The 22,054-nt window shown below is 44.2% G+C and overlaps 1 protein-coding gene across 13 annotated transcripts in view; it reads right to left on the bottom strand.

Moving 5' to 3' along the window:
- Positions 1 to 22,054, bottom strand: part of ADAMTSL3 (ADAMTS like 3) — a 340,842-nt gene that overhangs the window by 113,886 nt on the left and 204,902 nt on the right. For all 13 annotated transcript variants that reach the window (XR_012647201.1, XM_075007111.1, XM_075007108.1 and 10 more), the window contains exons 8-10: positions 18,503 to 18,577; positions 6,204 to 6,361; positions 2,453 to 2,564 (exon numbers count right to left, since the gene is read on the bottom strand). Coding sequence is in view for 12 of the 13 variants with exons in the window: in XM_075007111.1 (XP_074863212.1) it covers positions 2,453 to 2,564; positions 6,204 to 6,361; positions 18,503 to 18,577 (345 nt within the window). In the remaining variant the exon portion in view is untranslated. The remainder of the gene's footprint in view (positions 1 to 2,452; positions 2,565 to 6,203; positions 6,362 to 18,502; positions 18,578 to 22,054) is intronic.

The following is a 22,054-nucleotide window of genomic DNA, read 5'->3' as shown; positions in this document are numbered from 1 at the left end:
AATAAAAATTATTGCACTCTTCCTTCCCTGTGAGGAACATAAGGGAAAAACACTTAAGTCTTGTAATTCTACTTCGTTGACGATACCCTTACATAGGATTACCATTCAGATTTCCAGTGAGATTTACATCTCAGAGAGTCAAAAATCTTGAGTGATAAAGGAGTTCCCAACCCAGCATCCCATGGTTCTGGGTAACGACATAGGACCTAGGAATAGTAATTGTGAGAGCATATTATTTCCATTTTTCTGGTGGAGAAACTGAAGCATAAGGCAATGTTGTGTGACTGGTCTGAGACTGCTGAGAAGAGAACCTGGTCGTCCAGACTCTTCACTGGTATTTTAATCACTTGACAAGGCTCTCTTATTCTTTTTTAAAACCCTCCCCAGCATTTTATATAATTATTTAGACTATTTTGTTTTTTTTTTTAGGTTGACATGAGCAATACCAGGACATTTGCTAAACGAATGAGTGAAAAACCATTAATCCCTGTGTCAGATGAATCTGCACTGGAATAAAGCAGAAAGCAAATATAACACCTATATCTTTGTCATCTACTTCCCCAACCACCACCTCTGCGTAAAGGGAAGATAGACTGTCAAGTGCAGGGCTGAGGCAAGAGAGTGGTGTGGTGGAACAGAGCTCACTTTTCTAATCCCCTAGGGCAATACACCTGGGCTACGTCTACACGTGAAGCCTACATCGAAGTAGCCTATTTCGATGTGGCGACATCGAAATAGGCTATTTCGATGAATAACGTCTACACGTCCTCCAGGGCTGGCAACGTCGATGTTGAACATCGACGTTGCGCAGCACCACATCGAAATAGGCGCAGCGAGGGAACGTCTACACGCCAAAGTAGCACACATCGAAATAAGGGTGCCAGGCACAGCTGCAGACAGGGTCACAGGGCGGACTCAACAGCAAGCCGCTCCCTTAAAGGGCCCCTCCCAGACACAGTTGCACTAAACAACACAAGATACACAGAGCTGACAACTGGTTGCAGACCCTGTGCCTGCAGCATAGATCCCCAGCTGCCGCAGAAGCAGCCAGAAGCCCTGGGCTAAGGGCTGCTGCCCACGGTGACCATAGAGCCCCGCAGGGGCTGGAGAGAGAGCATCTCTCAACCCCCCAGCTGATGGCCGCCATGGAGGACCCAGCAATTTCGACGTTGCGGGACGCGGATCGTCTACACGGTCCCTACTTCGACGTTGAACGTCGAAGTAGGGCGCTATTCCGATCCCCTCATGAGGTTAGTGACTTCGACGTCTCGCCGCCTAACGTCGAAGTTAACTTCAAAATAGCGCCTGACTCGTGTAGCCGCGACGGGCGCTATTTCGAAGTTGGTGCCGCTACTTCGAAGTAGCGTGCACGTGTAGACACAGCTCTGGTTGTGCAAACTCTGGAGCAGCAGTGGGAATTGGAGTAGGCCCTCCGCTCTCCGACTTTCACTAGGACCAATCAGCTAAGGTTCAGATTGCCCTAGAGGAGTCACTTCAGCTATCACTGTATACCACATCAGCAGGTAGTGGAGAATCAGGGCACAACAAATAGAACTGTATCAAATAAAACAGTGAATAAGTTTTAAAAGTGGTTCTTAAACACTGGCATTTCTTTTATGTCACTCCATTTCTATCCCTTACTCTTTCCTCATTCCCAGCTTTGTCAGTGTCGCTGATGTTCTCTTCCAAGTGGCTTCACGAGCAATTCTGATATTATCTTGCACGCTCAACTGTTTTTTTTTGTGCCATACATGTCTCATGATGCCAAAGATTATGAATTTCACCTCTTTTAAACACTTCACGTACCCACAAGTCTCATACTTTTGATACAGCAAAAATACTGCCCATGTGCTCACAACCTGACCTCTAGCTATGCAGAGGAGCAAGTTAGTTTGTCAAAAATCCTATCTTTGGACATTTCACTTGATCCAATACCATGCACCAAGTCTACAAATTTTGCCTCATTGTCCACCTACCTCATCTCATTTTTTTTTCACTCCACTGACTTTTCTATCTATTAGTGCTACTCTAATATTCTCACTCTAACATTTGAATCCTATAATCAGAAATTCCTCCTTCCCCACTTCTATCTCAATTTCCATCTTCGCATTTGATCTCTTTGTCCATCTTCCTGCAGTTTTGATACAGCAATCCATTCCTTCTCACTTCTAGTCCCTTGTCATTTTAACACCCGTCACTTTAGTTTTCTGAACCTCTTTCTCATAAAGTAATTCATTTTCTGCATATGTGCATTCAATTGCATGTAAAACAATAAAATACAACAAATATGTTTATAGTAACTGAACTGCTGCTATTACCTTGTACTCAGTCACTTATTTATCTGAGCAATGCAAAAGGCAGCATGCATTTAATTGATCTAAAAAACAACACTGCATGAAAGCTATTCATAATCCACAGTAGTAAACACTCCTGAGGCACAGACATTACTTACCTCCTCCACATGTTACAGTACATGGGAAGAACTCTGTCTGTCTCCACTGATGACTTATGGGTTGATAGTAAAAGAACTGAACCACACTGTCTTTTGGGGAAGTATACCTGGTCTAAAGAGATTTCCATTACAACACATTTGTATATTGTATGCCAATATTCATGACATTTCACAACATATCTTGTATGTAATAATAATGCAGAAAGTTTTATAGCAATAAGCAGAAAACCACACAGAAATCTGGAGCAATACAAACAGAAGTTTCTAATAATCAAACATTTGTATGCTGCCTTTTTCAAATTATTCTCCTGTAATTATGTAACAGTGCTGAGAAGACCCTCTGGTGATTTTTCTTCCCGTGCTGGCAAAGCTCCTGGATGCACCCTGCTGCTTTATAGCACTTTAAGCTACATTTTCAAAATTCAGTAGGGGATAAATGGGGCAAGAATTTGAACTGAGTACGGCTATGCAGATTCATGTTCAGATAAGATCTGGATCAAATTAGAAGTGAACAGAATATCTGAAGTGTAAAATACTGTGCCTCAGTTTATTTCTAAAAACCATGCAAAACAAAATGCCTCCATCAAAACAGAGTTATGACGTACAATCATTTGTCTGCAGTGTTGTTGTAGACATATTGGTCCCAGGATCTAAGAGAGACCTGCAGAAGAGTTCTGTGGTGCCTGAAAGCCTGTCTCTTTCATAAAACAGAAGTTGATCTCACAAAGGATCCTAGCTTGCAGGATCATTTGCCATTTTCAATGGAAAAAAAAACTATATCTGCCCAGCAACAGAGAGGAAGCCGTGCTAGTCTATACACTATCAAAACAAAAAGCAGTCAAGTAGCACTTTAAAGACTAGCAAAATAGTTTATTAGGTGAGCTTTCGTGGGACAGACCCTCTTCTTCAGACCATAGCCAGACCAGAACCTATGGTCTCAAGAAGTGGGTCTGTCCCACAAAAGCTCACCTAATAAACTATTTTGCTAGTCTTTAAAGTGCTACTTGACTGCTTTTTGTTTTGATATATCTGCCCAGGGATACAGACTAATTTTGATATTTTGTGCATTTTTAAAAGCTGTGTACAGTCAGTCAATCTATAACCTGCACACACCAAGAACTTATGATAAAATCATCTGACTGGAAGAGACCTGCACTCATACTTAATAATGAGGTTTGCTCAGTAATTGCATGGCAAACTCCAAAGGCTGCATCTATGCTCAATAAAAGAGCACAGCATGATGATAGGGCTACATCTAGATTACAGGGATTTGCCGACAAAAGTTTTCATTGGAAGACATAGTCTGACAAAACGTCTGTTGACAGATCGTGGCCAAAGTGCCAAGCAGATTGCAAGAGCACAGACCACCCAGCTACCCTATCAGCAAAACGGGCAACTGGAAGCACAGCAAAGAGGGCTGCCCAGTGTCCCAGAAGCCCTGTTTGTTGACAAAGGGCCCCCCAGAACATCCAGACCGCCTTTCTGTCAACAGATCTCTGTCAACAGAGGCATTATTCCTCATGGGGTACAGATGTCAGCAAAGATGTTGCGTTCTGTTGACTGTCAACAGTATGTCTTGGGAATCCGGACACTCCATGGGTTTTGTCATCAAAACAGCCATTTTGCCAACAAAACCCCCTAGTGTAGACATAGGTTAGCTGCCCTGAGTTACCTGACTTGGATTTGTGGAGCTCGGGGTGTAGGGCTATAAAATGGCACAAGGTGAGAGCTCACAGATCTACACTGCAATTTTTAGCCCAAGCTCTGTAAGCTCAAACCATCTGATCCAAGCTATGAATATTGCTGCTGTGGTTTTTCACTGCAGTGTAAACATAAGCCTAAGGGAAACTTGGAGTGCTGCTGAAAATGGGGATGGTGATTCAGAACATAGCAATCTTCCCCTTGATTCAATACTAAACCCATGCTATATTATTTTGTCAGGGAGCACTGTAACATTATCCTTTGAAGGAAATTTAAACCAGAGATCTTGGCTGCTTCAGTCATTAACAATCACATGGTGCTTTTCATTACAGTAAAGTTGTTAGCCTCAGAGTCTGTCCAAATTTCATTTTGGCTAGTTATATTCTGCCCACCTAAACTACCTCAGCAGCTTTAATTAGCCAGAATTTCTCGGCCCATTTGTGCCCAAACTCTGTTGCGGTGTTGCTGTATGTTGCAATCAACTTCCACTTCCTACACTAAAGTAGGTGAAAGGAATTTTATACATAATTTGTAATGTCCTTTGGTATCTTTGACATGAAACGTGTCCTATAAATGTAAGACACTACTTATAAATTAAAACACGACAGGCCCCAGTCATTTGCTTTAGCTACTGAATGCTCTTCTAGGACTGCATTAGAAAGGTCAGAATCTGGGCCCATATGCACACAGGACTATTATCTACATAATCTTCACAAAGAAATAAAAGCATCAAGTGAATAAGAGGCAGGCTTTACCATCAATGATGACAGTTAAATTAGCCATACTAAATAGGCTCCACTCTTATTTGAAAAGCTTTAAAAAAATCACAATTTCCTTCTGCAGTGAAGGACAGAACGCAGGGAAATTTCACTGCAAGGACCCTGATTGTAGAGGTGGCTTTCCTTGCATGATCTACCAAAGACAGAGTTAAACAATTGTCAAAGCATGGGAAAAGGCAGATCTTTCATATCTGCTTGATTATAAATGATTCCTGGGGAAAATAGTGTAATTTTTATGTTGGTGGATAGTTTAATGTAAACTGTTTTTTCCAGCAGTACATATGCCATTGTCACTACAGCATAAAAATTACAGCAATAATATGAAAACAAAAAAGCAGTCCAGTACCATTTTAAAGATTAACAAAATAATTTATTAGGTGATGAGCTTTCATGGGACAGACACACTTCTTCAGATAATAACTAGAAGTCACAAATGAAGTGTATGAAAGCTTAGTAATTTTGTTTTTCTCTGGGGAGTTACATGCTATGCGTGTATAACTTTTGGCATGTTCTTCAAATAAACCATTATTTTTAATCCCAGAAAGGCATTTCATTCTTTAAATATATTACCCAAAAGGGGACATAAAATTTCCAGGAAACCAATTAGCAATGTAACTTAAACATTAACTTAAAATTATTTGAGAGGGTAGTGAAAAAAAACAACTCAGAAAAAAATAAACATCTTACATTGTATCTTAAATTTGGAATGTTTTAATAATTAGGAAGACCAGATGAGTGAGGCAGTATCTTTTATTAACTGCACCCACCTTGTCTCTCTATTATTCTAGGACAAACGTGGCTAGAACTACAATGCCTATTATCAATAATTAGGGTTATTTACTTTACAGTTAAGCCAACCTAAACAAATATAAAGCTCAAATGTCCAGTAACACAAAATGGGTAATTAAAATCAGAGTTCATACAAGATAAGAGCTCATAGATTTGAACATATCAAATAAGAATGTACAAATAATATGTGCAGAAATATTCATGTAGTACATTTATCACAATCTTCGTATTCCCTTGCTTAAACCAATATTTAAAATAAGTCACTCTTTAACCCAATGCACAAATACACATTGAATGTTCTTTACATTTAGGTTCTGTAGTAAAAACTTTGCCAACAACTCTTAAAAATGTAGTCTTTAATCTCCTGTTTTGCACCTACCTGAACTTGTAAATCTAATGATCTCTCCTTTATTTTTCATCCCAATATACTTCAGATATATTGGCAGACAGAGCTCACAGCATGCCTGAACACATTGTCCTACCTTGATAATGAAATCTGCTCCCAGAGGTCCTTGAATCTTTATAGTTTCTCTATCTGAACCCTTCTGAAATTCAACAGTGGTGTTTTCTACAACAAATATTCCAGGGACATTAAAGCTGTGTTCTCCCTGGTCTCCCTGCAGTGTCTTTGACTCAATAACTAAGAAAGAAAACATATAATTGATTCAGTTAAATAGAGTATATTTTTATTGTCAAGTACATCAGAAAGCAAATTGCACAAATCATGTTTTGCAAAAAGTAGCAGGGCATGTACATAGAAAAAGTGCATGAGCAGAGAATGCTATTAACTTTTGTGTTGTAAAATGATGCACACTTTCATGAACTAGCTTGAATTTGCATGAATTTGGAATAATGTGTCCACTCATAAAATCTATTGCAAAACAGCACTAGGCTATTTTGAAACGGAACGTCAACACTTCTCGGACACTGCAACGGATTTAAGACCACCTGGAAGCACTTCTAGCAGGGCATCAGATCGGCACTTGCTTCCCGTGGCTGCTGCTTGAGACTATCTGAGGCTGGTACTTAAAGGTACTCCCCAGACAGCCGTTTCTCAGGTTTCCCTGCTCACTTGCCCACCTCCCTGAGGGACAATAAAGCATTGTCACCATGTGCTCTGGGTTGCCCTCCCTCAGGACACCACAACACTCCCTGCCATGGAGATGGAGCTTGCCCCGGCTGGTCTCCACCGCCTCCTGCTCCTGTCCTGGACTGTGGAGTACTTGCTCCCAGCTGACTCCCAGGTCCTATTTCCAGGACCAGAATCTGAAGAAGTGAGTTAACTCACGAAAGCTCATGCTCTAAACTTTTCTGTTAGTCTATAAGGTGCCACAGGACCCTTCGTTGCTGCTACAGATCCAGACTAACACGGCTACCCCTCTGATACCAGGTCCTGCAGTAACCCATCCCTATGCCCATGTGGCAGACCCTCCTCAGGCAGCTGTGAGAGCTGATCTACCAGCCTGAGGACTGGAGCCCATGCCCTGCCACATCTGGACGCCCGTGCAGACTGATGGGATGTCATCCTGGAGTGCTGGGCAGTACACCATGTGTGCAGACAAGCTCAAGGAGATCAGACAGGAGGAATTAAGGGATCTCAGTCACTTCTGCTTGCTGGCTTCTTTAAAATCACTTTGGATTAATGGCCTCTCATTTTAATCTGTCCAAATGGTCAGCTTCTCTCTTCTATCCCCCAGAATTTTAAAGGACAAGGCAATTATTTTGCAATAAAGAAAAGTTTGTTTTTTAAAGAAATATACATAGAATAATTAATGTGATAAAACACATTTTGTCACATTTTTGGAATGTCTGTTTTTTTTCTTTGGTGACCTAAGTTTACTGGTAAAAATAGACCCTCAACCTCGTGTCTTGTCAAAAGCTTTCTGTCCACTTATGACTGAGCAGTAGTAGTCGCCATAGGAGAGGGCAAACTGGTGGACAATGAGGCTGCGTCTACACTACAGCTCCCTTTCAAAAGGACAGCTTTCGAAACTGAATGTCCACACAGGCAAACAGGGAGCGAAGGTTCGACCCACCCTTTTGAATGGCCCCCACCGCCCTTTCGAAAGAGAGCCTCCACATGTCCCATGGTGCTCTTCCAAAACTACAGGGGCAGGAAGTGCTGCAGGCAGGGTCGTCCACAGCTACCTCCTACCATCCCTTTAAAGGGCCCTCCACCCCAAGCCTCGGCCTGCACACACTGAGGGCTAGATCCCTGTCCCCAGGCACGCAGGGAGAATGGGTGGAGGAGGAACCTGCACCCCCACGGACCCCAAGCAGCTCCTTCTGCCCTGCAATCAAGGCTGGGGCCAGTGCACTGGCCACCATGCACCAGTGGCTCCAGGTGGCCACCCTACTAGCCACCCTTCTAGAAGCCATCCTCAGGGTGCAACATCCCCACCCGGTCCCCCGGGTCATCTGCTGCTTGTGGGGCTTCCCCACAAGCAGCAACTGGTGGGACCAGCTGGTGCAGGAGGACTAGGGCAACAACCGGTGGCTACAGAACTTCAGGATGACCAAGAGGACATTCCTGGAGCTGTGTCACTGGCTATCCTCCAGCACCATGACACTCGCCTGAGGCCAGCACTCCCGCTCCAGAAAAGGGTGGCAACCGCCCTCTGGAAACTGGCCACCTCAGACAGTCATCGATCTGTCGGCCACCAGTTCAGGGTGGGCAGAGCCAGCATCAGGGCTGTCCTCAACGAAGTAAGCCATGCCTGTGTCACACCCCCACCACAAGCAGAGGCCAGGGGGCAGAGTGCACCCTGGCAAGGGGCACCATTGGAAACTGGGGGGGGGCAGCCCTCCTGCCAGGAACAGGGCAGGGGTGGGGATGGGGCCAGGGAGGCATGCAGTGGACGGGGCCCCAGGGAGGCTTGCTCTGCAGGCCACACCCCACCCCACACTCGAGTGTGGCCCCGCACACCCTGCAGGTATCATCCAGGCTATCAACAAGGTGTTCCTGAGGCAGCTGATCCATGTCGGGGACCTGGATGATGCCACCAAGGGCTTCATTGAGTTGGGATTCCCAAACTGCTTCAGGGCACTGGAAGGCACACACATCGCCATCCGGGGCCCAGAGCACAGCTCCGGGGCCCATGTAAATCACAAGGGCTACCACTCCGTGGCCCTGCAGGTGCTCGTCAACGCCAACGGTCGCTTCCAGGACATATGCGTAGGCTGGTTCGTCCACACCCACGACACCAGGGTGTTCCGGAACTCAGGACTGGGCCACTACATGGTTGAGGAGATCTTCATCCCCCAGCGGGAGCTCTCCGTCAGGGACGCCACAATGCCACCCTGCATCATGGTGGACACGGCCTACCACGTGGCGGATGCGGCTGATGAGGCCATACACAAGGCACAGCCGAGGCAGCACATTTTTAATGAGCCGCTCAACCGGGCCCACAATACATTTGAGCAGGCATTCGGCCACTTGAAGGGGCACTTTGGATGCCTCCACACCAGGCTGGAGGCGGGCCTCCACAGCATCCTGGCAGTGGCTGGGGACTGCTGCACCTTGCACACCCTCATGGAAGCAAAGCAAAAGCTGTGCAGGGATGGGACGCCGAGGCGGGGTGCAGGTACAAACAGCCCCCTCCCACCCTGTGCCGCCAGGCCTACCAGGACGCAGTACAGGTACAGGAGGCCCTGTGCCAGGCCTTTGAGTGGGGGCCACAGTGACTCCCCCACCCTGCACACATACACACACCCCACCACCCCTATCCCCACAGATGCACAGGGGACACAGGGTTAAACACAACAATAAATAGTTTACTGGAACGTAACTAACTGCCTCTGCATGATCAAAGGAACTATGTACAGGCGGGAGGGGGAACAGCTAATGGGGAGCTGTGGGGAACTATGTACAGGCGGGAGGGGGAACAGCTAATGGGGGACGGGGGGAACTATCTACAGGGGGAAGGGGAAACAGCTAACAAGGGGGTGGGGGGAACTACATACAGGGGCATAGTGGCCCTGAGCAGGCACCCTGCAAGCCCCAGGTGTCTGGGGTTGAAGCGGCAGGACTTTAACCCTCGAGGGGGGTTGATGGCCTGGATCCCTATCGTTCGCACCCGCCCCTTCTCTCCCAAATCTGGGGGGGCCTGTCGGAGCTGGGCCGGGGCTGGCTGCACGGGGAGATAGGGACACAACTGGGGCAAGGTCCCTGCGGCCTCGCCAGGGTCAGCATAGGGGGAGTAGGGGGCGAAGCCTCCACCTGGCTGCCCTGGCCAGCAACATACAGGCCAACTGTATGAGGGCAGCCGGGGGCAGGGAGGTTGGGAACAGGGCAGTGTGGGCAGTGGTTTTCTGCAGGGAGTGGGGTTGGAGGAGGGACTGAGACGGGGGGAGCCTGACGGGGGACTGGGGTGGGGGGGCGTTAGTGGGAGGAGAGGCGGCGGGGCAGTGGGGATGTTGGAGGGGGAGAAGCAGTGGGGCGGCCAGGTGATGGGGTGAAGGGGGATGGTGGGGTGGAGGCAAGAGGGGCAGGGGCAGGAGTAGGTCTCAAGGGGGTGGCGGCCGGGCCAGGCAGCCAACCACAACCTGGGCCAGGGCGTGCCGGTTCTCTGCAACCCAGTCCCAGGCCTGCCACTCCATGGTGAGCCACTCCCGCAGCACACTGGTGAGGTCCCGCAGGGCAGTGGTGTGGGCAGCATCCCACGCTGCCTTCTCCACACCCTGGTGGCGCTGGCAGATGGCCTGACACTGGCCCCGTGCAGTCCCTGCCTGGGGTCCGGGCTGCTCCCCATCGCCCTCGGTGGGGAGGCTTGTCTGGCTGCTGGAGCTGTAGAGACAGATGGGGTGAGGGGAATGGGCCATTAGTTCCAGACACTGTCCCCCTTGTCCCCGTCCCACCCACCTGTCTTGGGGGCACTGCGATGCCCACACCCCAGGGTTCCCTCAGTGGGTGCCGTGGGCACAGGCTACCCCCTACTTCCTCCACTGCCAGCCGGCCCATGGTGCCATCTCAGCCGCGTGGTGCTGAGTGCCACACATTGGCCCCCTGAGGCCCAGGGAGCATAGCTGTCCAGAGTCCCCAGGCACTGGGGCTGGCGGCCTGTGGCCACCCTGGGCGGAACCCAGCACCCCCTCCCCAGACCCCGGGGCAGCTGGCATGCATGCCACCAACCTGTGGATCTCTCCAGGAAGTCGAGCGAGCTGTGGGCGGATGGGGTCTGGCTGGATGGCCCGAACAGGATGTTGATGATGAGAGATATGGACAGGATACAATTCTGCTCCCATTGAAGTGGTTTGAGTTTAGCCATTTACTTTGAAAGGAGCAGGAGCAGGCCCCTAATTCCTAATCCCATTACTGAAATAAGATCCAAGGATGCTAAATGACTCTCCAAGACTGCAAAGGAAAGCTGAAATTATGCTACAACTGTCTTAAAACACAGGGTTATATTAAATTGGATGTAAAAGAGTTAGTCTAAAGTACTGGCAATTTTACAGGCTGTGAAATTTTGATGGCTCTTTAGACACAAGGCAGAAAAGTGTTGCCATTTGGTGCAATAAATTCTGTACTGTATCATACAATAAAACTTTTCATTACTGTACTTATTGTACTCATTATTTAAAGTTACTGTTTTGCTCATGCTTATCCCGATCATGTGACCAACCTTATCTCAGAGGAATTTCCTGAAGAAGCCAAAGTTCTAAAACTAAGCAAGGAGTTGACTTACAGTCTAGTTGTAAATTTCAATTTAATTTCTGTGGCACTGATGCTCTTGGACTATTAACATTACAGAATTACACTAGGTCACAAATAAAAGTAATGGAAATGGCTATTGGATACGCTTTTTCATGTCACAGATGCAGTGCTGAAGTGGTCTCTGTCAATTTTTGAAAACTTTTTAGAAAGTAATTACTTGTATCCCTTACCAGAAAAAGGAGACATACAGTTGTCATTTTAGAAGAAGCAGCTATTTCCTTGAACAACTTCAGGTGTAAAACTGCAAAAAACTGTATCATATGCTTGGTAAAGAATGTCTTCTACTCTTCTAATAGGTAGAAAAGTGAGAGGATTCTGTACATGCGTTGAGAGAAATTTCAATAAAAGAAATTCCTCCAAAAGATATTTCAATATGGTCATGGGTTGAAGCCAAAAACAATTTTTGAGAGCCATCAAAAAGTAATCAGAAATTAAAATGCCCCATTTTCTAAGTAGTTACAAATGATCAGGTCAGAAATAACCATAAAGACAGGAACAAATTTTTATAGCACTTAACTCTTATTTTAGTTTCTCCCTCATGTCTTCTCTCTTCAATTATTTTGAGTATTTTTCCTATGATTTCATATAAGACTTTTGTACCACAGACTTCAGAGACCCTGGCACAATTTGGGGTTTATTTTTGCCATGAAAAAGACAAAAAAACTATTTATGGGCAGTGGTGACTTTTCTATTTTTCAGGAACTGAGTACGTAGTTAAAAACAGAGAAATTCATTAAGGGAAATTGCTGAGCACTGGCAGATTCAGGTCTAGTCAATGAGAACTGCAGGTGTTTAGGACCTGTTAGAAGCTGGCTCTATGAGAGTATGAAAAAAGAGACACCAGTGTATTAGTGATGGGTGAGACTTGAAGTTCAATCCATTCAGAGAGCTGAGCCAAACCCGTATCTTAACATTTCCAATCTCTAAGCTTTTCTTAATAAACTAATTAAACAAAAATAAAAAAAAAACTGAGAAAACTGGCTAGAAACTGTCAATATGAAAATATAGTCGGTCAAATACATCCTTGGTGCAATGCCAGCAAGCATAATTAAAGTCTACAGAAGTACACCAGGGAGTAATTTAATGTGTTTAAGAATTTGTAAAATCCATCTGTGCAGAGACAGTCTCCATTTCAGGGGGAGAGCTATGCTGAATTTAGAAGCAGCTACTCAGATTTTCCAAGGAAACGTGTCACTCAGTAAGATGACAAACTGTTCCACAGCACAGTAGATAACCTTTGCTGCAATATATTCCCACTCGGCCTAAGCCACTGCCTGTTGTCATAAGCTTCCCATGCAGAACAAAATTGACCCATTCACAGGTAACATGATACAATTACTTCTGAAAATACAGGGATACGTCACGGAGGAATTTTTTTTTCCTGCAGGCTACCATCTAGGCATCTGGAAATATCTACAAATAATCTTCCTAGGTGCTTCAGCAAATGTCTCTGAAAAAATATTTAAAATAACCATACGTTTACCATTCACATCTAGAGAGATTTGAGTATGGATATAATGTTATTACCCACACAGAACTGGATCGTGAACCACTTATTCTTACTAGGAAACAGGAAACTGAACAAGTGTTCTCACTGATTTCAGTACAGTAACTAGCTGCTAGCTAAGCAGAGTTTACAGGCTGGCCCACAGGGAAACATAGGAAAAGAGTTCACCAAATATTTCCCCAGAATTCAGAACTCCAAATCCTGTGCTCCAGCAGATGTGGGAGTCTTACCTCCAGAGCAGGGGTAGGCAACCAAAATGGCAAGAAGACCTATGTTTAATTCGTTAAAAAGCTCAATAATTCAAGAGCTGCAATGCATGTGAATACGAGGAAGTACTTAATAAATAGCATCAAACCACACTTTTTTGTACCCCCTATTTAAAGAACAGCGTGCACAAAGGCAATGCCTACACTACAGCAATCTGTTGACAGAAGTTATTGCCAGAAGAAATATCTTCCAGCAAAACTTCTGTCAACAGATCATGTACACACACAAAAGCAGACCAAAACAGCAATCCACTCTGTCGACAGAAAACAGCCAGACTGCCTGACTGCTCTCTTGACAGAACTGCCAACTGTAAGCCCTGAAGCCCTGTCTGTCAACAAAGGGCCCCCAGAGTGTCTACATGGCTTTTTTTGTCAACAGAAAACCGTCAACAAAGGTGTTACTCCTGAATGCGGAGAGGCACAATGCTGCTGGCAGATGTGCTAGGTTTTGCTGGCAGTCTGTCGACAAAGTGCATTTTGCTTGTAGATGCTCCGCTGGTTTTTCCAACAAAAGCCTAGTTTTGTTGGAAAAAAAAATCTCTTGTAGACATAGCCACAATGATTAGTAATGCAGCACATGTTTACTGCAGGACATTCACAAACATTTTACATATTCTATTTTCTCATACTTTACACATATGTGTTTGTACCACTAACTTCCTGACTTTTGCTCCTGAACCCACTTTGATTATGCCAATTTTACTGCATGTTTAATTTCAGTTTTCTTTCTTAAAATGTGTGCTGCCCATCACAGCAGGAATGCTGCAGGTTTCCTTTTCCTTTTCAAAGTCAAGACTTTATTAAGTAACATGATCAAAACACAGATGCAGTATCATATCCCACAATGCACTGCACATATTAAACAAGAAGTTATCCAATGTTTCGAGATCACATATAGTTTAACATTTAGATAGGAGTTGTTCATTGTTGGGCTTTTTTACGTTTACCATTTATCAAAAGAAACTCATGAGGGTTTTTTCTTTTCCTTTCCAATTATAGCATTGGGAGCCACAAACAAGTCCTTAAGAAGCCACATGTGGCTCTGGAGCTGCAGGTTGCAGACCCCCACTCCAGAGCTTGCTCCCCAACCCTGACCAATGGAAGCTTTTCAGTGGCTGGCATGCCTGCACATGTACTTGCTAGAGAGTTCCAACTTCAGAGCAGAGGGCGTAGAAGACCTGGAGGGACTCCTATGGGTTTCTCTTTTGATAACACCCAGAAGAAAGCAGACCACGTTTATACAACCTAAAATTAGGGATGAGTTAATCTGTTCTGTATCAGAGGGGTAGCTGTGTTAGTCTGTATCTGCCAGAACAATGACAAGTCCTGTGGTACCTTGTAGTCTAACAGATTTATTGGAGCATAAGCTTTAGTGGGTAAAAACCCACTTCATCAGATGCATCTGACACAGTGGGTCTTTGGCCACAAAAGCTTATGCTCCAATAAGTCTGTTAGTTTATAAGGTGCCACAGAACTTCCCACAGTTCAATCTGTTCTGGTGCCTTAAAGGGCTTAACAGTTATGCTGAGGACCTCGGGCTGTGTTATCTTATGCGGTTTTCCCCTTCGCAGTGTAGAACCACTCTTTTCAGAGGGGAATTTGTGGGGCTAGCTATGGCTGAGGTATCTCAGAAAAATGGATCTCTACAGTTTTGGAGGAAAGCTACCGCCCCTTGGGCTCAGCAGCATAGGAGCCAGTTGTTCCCAACAGCACGACAGGGGCTTGGGACATTAATGAGTAAGCCCTGTGCGGATCTCCCATCTTAGGCATAGATATGGGGGTGGGGTGAAATATGTGAATTAAATGCGAGGAAATCCCTTGCCCAATGTAAGAACCTTCCTCAAGTTTCCTCTCCCATACATAGATTATTCTCACACAGGGGAAAATAGGCCCCTGGAATAAAAGCAGCTGATCTTTTCTAGTTATGCACTGTGTTGCAACCCTTAATAAAGAGGCATATTTTAATGGAATCTTTGCATTACCATATATCATTGTATTTCCCTGTATTATCCCGTATATTGTAATATGAGCTTTGTACCGCTTTGTATCTAACTCCATATTGTACCTAACACTCCATTTTGAGGGATATGCTCTTCTGGATTAGCCTGTAAACCTTGTGCTGTCTCTGTGTGGGTGTGTGTGACATCAACCTGCAGATATGAATGTGGATGCTTAGAGAGTTACCCTCTGGAGCCCACCTGCCCGGACGACAAAGACTTGGAAGCTGAAGAACAATGAAAACTGAACTGTACACCGGTGCCCCAGCTGGAGAGGAAGATTAAGTCTCATCTGTAGGTGATGAGTCACACAGAAACCTGGGGCCATAGGAAAGGATCAAACCCATCTGCCATTGACTGGTGATTCTTTGTGCCTGGGGCAGTGGGACAGAACCAGGACTGTGGACTCAAAGCTATAAGAGATGTGTGCACCACCAACGGGTTGGGTTCCTCTTTCTCATCTTGTCAACATCAGAGCATTGATCCGGATCAACAGAAGCTGGCTGCAGACTCACCTCTAACTGATCTGGCCAATAGATTAGAATGAGCAACCTTTGGTAAGTATAAGCAACCACAAGACAGAGAGAGTGAGTGAGTGTGTGGGTGGGCGTGTGTGCCTCTCAGTAAACTATGTATATTATATTCACATAATATAATAGTACTGCATTATCAATAAGCACATTGTTCTTGCCTTGTCCCTCTATAAAGATCCTGTGTGCTTCTTATAAGCAAAATAACTGCATATTATTTCTTTTAATACTGGCCAAGAACAAAAACAAGTATTTGTATGTATGATTAAATGCTTAATAGCTCAATTAATGCATGTAGGATTAACTAAATCTGCATAAGGAGGAACAGATGCACCATCTTTCAGCTTCTTCTAACTAAACTCATGCTCCTAAAGTTCATGAACTCAGTTATCTAGCATTAGCCACTTGTGAAAATATTAGCTTCTGGTTTTCCTGTTTTTTCTGCAGGAGGCTTATTTACAGAGGATTCTCTTTCTTTTGTTTCTAAAGTTCTTTAAACAACTATTAGAAAAACCACAAATTTAAAACAAAACAAAAACATAGTTTCATAAACCAGTTAGGTACAAAGTGGCAATGATGTCATCTGTTTCATCATTCACAAACTTCAGTCACTAAAATAGGGGGTCAGCAACCAAAACAGCAACAAGACCTATTTTTTTTTCAAATCCAGTTGCAAAATCTATACTTCAAGAGCCACAATGCATGTTAATATGAGACAGCCCTTAATAAATAACATCAAACTGTACTTTTTGTCACCCATATTTTAAGAACAATGCACACCCAATGATTTGTACCAGTCAAAAAGTTGTTACCCCCACCTCCAGGCTCTGCCCACCTCAGCCCCATTGCTAAGATTTATCCCCCCATCCTGCACACTCACCCCCTACTCCCAGCCTTAAAGCCTCTCAGCCCCAAACCTGCCCACCTCCCCATCCCCAGGATTAACCTGCCTTCCCCAACTCTCCGGTGGGCTTAGCACTTCCCCCAAATGCAATGTGGGAGGCTCCCTGCCCTGCCAGCTTTCCCTTGCAGGGCTCTCTGCCCTGCTGCAGCTTTCTTCTCTGGGGCTCCCTGCTGTGGCTGACTGCTCAGCGGCTCCAGAGGCTGTCTCTACTTAAACAAAAAAACTAAATTCAGTTTGGTTTAATGGCAGGCAACTGAATTTAGTGTTTTTTGTTTAAGTAGCAGCAGCCTCCAGAGCTGCAAGAGGAGTCAGCGGCAGCAGTTCTCGAAGCCGCAAGTGGCTTCTTAAAGAGTCGCATGTGGTGCTGGAGCTGCAGGTTGCTGATGCCTGCACTAAAAAGTGACACCATGAAAACTGTAAACTCCTGGGGACAGGGACTAAGGTTTCTTATGTGTTAGCAGAAAGACTAGTATAATGGAGCCCTCTCCTGACTGCTCAATAAATAGTCATACATCTTACACTGTCCACAAAATGAACAAAAAAGTAGATCCTTTCCAACATACTTGGATTTTGTCAGAAAATTCATTTTCTGGAACACTGTTTTCCTCATAATTATCTACTTACGACATGAAAGACCAAATTTTAGTCTATGAATCACCGTGACAGCTATGCTTCTCTGGGGCTTGGTCTATACTAGATTTGATAATCAACTATAGATATGCAGTTCTGGCTACGGCAATTCAAGCTAATGACATTTAATGTTCTTTAAAAAAAACACCAATGACATTGTCTTAGAACAAACACATTGATAAATGGAGACAAAATGTTTCATTCTTAGCATCTACACTTGTCACAGCAATAAAAGTCCTTTTTATTATTATGATTCAGACTAACAGCCCCCTAAAATATTTTAATTTCACTAATAAAATATTGTTTGAACTATTGAGTTAAAAAGTTGTCTCTGAGGATGTTCAGATTTCCCATTTAAATGACAACTTCTATATGGAAAAACTGCTTGTTGGTAAAAAATGAACTCTAAGTAATAACCACAAATGTAACCAAAAACCAGCTGGAAAACATTTGGAAATAAATACTTCCCAAAGGCACCAAACTCTTGATGAAAAGTGGGAAAAATACACAAAAATTTCACCCATCTAATACCTGGAGAGGAAGTACCACCCATCTGCATCAGCTGTTTGGGGAACCTGTCAAGGCCTATGGTGAAAGGGACAGTTACAGTTTCTTCTGGCTTCCAATGCTCCTCCATCCTGCCTTCAACTCCAAAAACAGAATCTTTGTTGGGAAGTGCTGATCAGATATCCAAACCGCTACTCATTTCACATAGACCCAGGAACCCATTTTGGGGCATTATCGGATTTTTCTGGATTTGAGCTGGTGGCTGTGGCTGTGGCTGCAAGAACAGTGGTCTTTCTCCGTCCATATCTCAAAGATTCATAAGTCGTGCATCCCTCCTCTCTCTGGTGTATAGAAGTGTCACTGATCTAAATAAAGCCCACTCAGTCATCCACTGAACATAATTCTGATGGAAGTATTTCCAGGTCCCATGAACAATGTATTTTATTTTAAATACTCTTTACAAGAATTTTTGTACAGTTCAGCATTATAAAGAAACCACAACTACACATATATTCATACCATTGAATTTTTTTTTAAACAGGCCTTTTTGAAAACATACCAAATTCAACATACAATTAATGTTCTGTACAAGCAGTTTGGGTTGAAAATTAAAAAAAATGGGAAGAGGAATCAAGGCCTTGATCTTGCCAAAACATTTGAAGTTTGGATGTACTTAGATAAAAAGGTCTGGTTTTATTCTATTAATAATATATAAAGCTGGTCATACCAAGGTGTGCTGGTCCTTTCAGTGTAAGTCTCACACTGCGGCTCCCATGAGGTATAGCAATCACAATTTCTTCCCCTAGGAAAATTAAGAAACTGTTTTAGGAATTATCTTGCACCAGGGAACTATCACATCATGTAACTAGACTGAAAACCGTTAAATGTGTCTCAGAAAATATTTAACAGGTTCTGCAATTTTTATTAAAATAATAATATTATTTTATTAACTATAATACTTGAAGTCTGTTTGCTAAGATGTGCAGCTATTAAGACCTACATATGGACTTGTAAATCCTTTTTACTATTTTCTACTAACAAAAAGCAACTAAAATGTCAGTAGTATACTATGTTCATATTTATGACGAGTTGTCCTAGCTTTATATTCTAATCACTGGATGGACTTAAGGGATTTGCTAAGCAGTGTTTCTCCTTGCAAACCCATCCACCACTCCAACTGTACAGTTTCATTTTGCCCACACCTCATTTCTGAGAGCAGGTCACAACTTTAATAAGTGGTAGGATTTACAGGAAATCAATCATAAAAACATAACTCTAACCCATAACCAATCACAGAACAGTTAGGAACAAATTATAACAAGGTCTCCTTGTACTTTGCAATATAAGATCATTCCTTCCGAGAATTTTCTCAAGTTAAAACTATAAACCAAACCAGCATCAAGAAGGATATGCCAACCAAAAATGCTGAAATACCCCTTAACAATGATCAGACTTAACACATGCATGGATGGTTTTATCTGTAGATCTCAGGTGCTTTCCAAAGGTGGGTAAGTACTGCCTTAATTTTATAGATGGACCACCTGTGACTTACCTAAGGTCCAATGGCAAATCAGTGGAGAAGCCAGCAGACCCTGACATCTATTTTGCCCCAATGGCTTCCTCAAGGATGGAACTCACAACGCTGGGTTTAGCAGGACTATGCTCAAACCACGGAGCCATCCCTCCCCCTTTTATTTGGAGATACATAACTCCTAGAACTGGAAGGGACCTCAGGAGGTCATCAAATCCACTCACTTGCCCTCTTGGCAGGACCAAGCACCATCCCTTGGGTCTAATGATTGTGGATATGGATCTTCTCTAATTCATCATGTGCCACAACCTCAGGACGGGGAGATCCAACATGCAAAATGGATCAGCACTGCCCTGAGTTCTAAATACCCCCAGGCTGGGTCTACACCTGCCCCCAACTTTGAAGGGGGCATGGTAATCAGGGTGATGGGAGATTACAGCATATATACATAGAGCATGCTGTGTAGCTGCAGGCTCTTTGAAGTCCCCGCACTACTTCCAAGCGCCTTTAACACCTCAAAATTTGAGAGAGTAAATGCACATCCCATTTGCCCACATCCTTCCCATAATGGGGGACCCAAAACTGGACACACTACTTCAAATGTGGCTTCACCAGTGCCAAAGAGAGAGGAATAATCACCTTCCTTGATCTGCTGGTAATGCTTCTATTAATGCAGGCCAATATTCCTTCTTGGCAACAGGGGTACTGGACGGAAATAGTGAGAGAGGCATCAGACACCAACGGGCGCTGAGCCCACGGTTATTGATGATGATGATGAACAGGGGTACAGTGTTGCCTCATGACCAATTTCTCATCCACTCTAATTCCAAGGTTCTTTTCTGCAGAACTGCTGTTTAGCCAGTCGGTCCCCAAACTGCAGCAGAGCTTGGGTTCTTTAGACCTTTAAATGCGTTCACTGTTTATTGAAAATAATCAGGAGTGTTTTCTTCAGTTTGCAATTATAGTGTCTGGAGCCACAAAGAAGTCCTTAAAAAGCTGTGTGTGGCTCTGGAGTCACAGGTTGCAGACCCCTGATCTAGCCAGCTTCCCATTCACCGTACAGTCTATTCATCTAGTTCAAACTTCTTCAACATGGTGGCAAAAAATACTGTGGAAAAACCACATTCCAAAATTTGCTAAAATCAAGGTATATCATGTTTACTGCATTCTCAATATCCACAGGGCTAATTATCTCATCATACAAGGCAATTAGGTTGGTTAGGCATAACTTGCCCTTCATGAATACATGCTGACTGTTCTTTATCACCTTACTCTCCTCCAAGTATTTTGAGAAAGATTCCTTGAGGTCCTACTCTCCTAGACTCCAGTTCAATTCACATTAGCCTCCCAGGGATCATGCCCATCAGTTCCTCAAGAAAGTCAAAGTCTTCTTTTCTGAAGTCCAGGGTCCATACTCCATTGTTCTACTTTCTTCCTTTTGTCAGAATCCTCAACTTGACCACCATATGGTCACTGCTGCGCAGATTGCCACCTTCTTCTACTTCCTCTATCAATTCTTCTGTATGAGCAGCAGGTCAAGAGGAGAATGAAACCAAGTTGGTTCCTCCAGCACTTGCAACAGGAAATTGTCCTCAACACTCTCCAATAACTTTTTGGATTGTCCGTGTACTTCTGTATTGTTCTCCCAGCAGATTAAAGTTCCCCATGAGAACCAGGGCCTGTGATCTACCCTACCCTCCAGTCTACCTCCCTCTTTCCCTAACTTGGTTAAATGTCCAAAAAAGCCTCCTCCACACCTCATGCTCCTGGTCTATAGCCAAGGCAACTATGACACCTCCCTTGCTGCTCTCACATCTAATCTGAACCCAAAGTCTCTCAGCAGGCTTTTCTCCAGTTTTATACTGGATCACTGAATGATCCTACTGCTCTCTTACATACAATGCATAGATACAACCATTTTCTCCCACATATGTCCTTCCTAAACAGTTTATATCCATCCATGACAATGCTCCAGTCACATGAGTTACTCAAGTCCATTTTGCCAATTACATGATAGTTCCTTGATTGTGACAATACCTCCAATACTCCCATTTTGTTTCCCAGGCTTCACGCCTTTGTGTACAGGCACCTAACATGATTAGCCAATTGCCTTACTTTCTTAGTACAAATCAGGTGACTTCTCTTGTTCCACCCTTCCCCTTGTGTTTCCTCCTGATATACTACTTACACACTTGCTGCAGGGCTTAAGTCACCACCACATAGCAAACCTAGTTTAAAGCCTTCCCTATTGCAAAGGTCCCTGTCTTCATTATGTGGATTCCATCTCTTCCTTGCACTTCCTCTTCTTGGAGCAACATCCCATGGTTGAAGTATCCAAAGCTCTCTCTCTGACACCCTCTGTGCAACCCCTCATTTACCTCTACAATTCCATGGTCACTACCTGGACAAGAAGACAACTTGCACCTCAAATTCTTTTATCCTTTTTCCCAGAGCCACACAGTCTGCAGCCACCCATGCAAGGTCACTGCTGGCAATATCATTGGCGTCCATGTGGAGAAGCAAGAAAGGATAGCAGTTTGATAGCGTGATCAGTCTTGATAGACACTCCATCACATCCGGAATTCAATCTCCAGGCAAGCACCACACATTTCGACTTTCTCTGTCTGGAGGGCATTAGACAACTCCATCCCCCTTACAAGAGAATCCCCAAGCACCACCACCTTCCTCCTCCCCTTGGGAATGGTGGTCATGGAACCCTCACCCCTAGGGCAATGCCTCCCATGCCTT

This window comes from Carettochelys insculpta, chromosome 12 (genome assembly GCF_033958435.1).
Source record: "Carettochelys insculpta isolate YL-2023 chromosome 12, ASM3395843v1, whole genome shotgun sequence".
NCBI classification, from domain to species: domain Eukaryota; kingdom Metazoa; phylum Chordata; order Testudines; family Carettochelyidae; genus Carettochelys; species Carettochelys insculpta.
The sequence above is the reverse complement of the archived record's forward strand: the minus strand, read 5'-3'. Positions and strand labels throughout refer to the sequence as shown.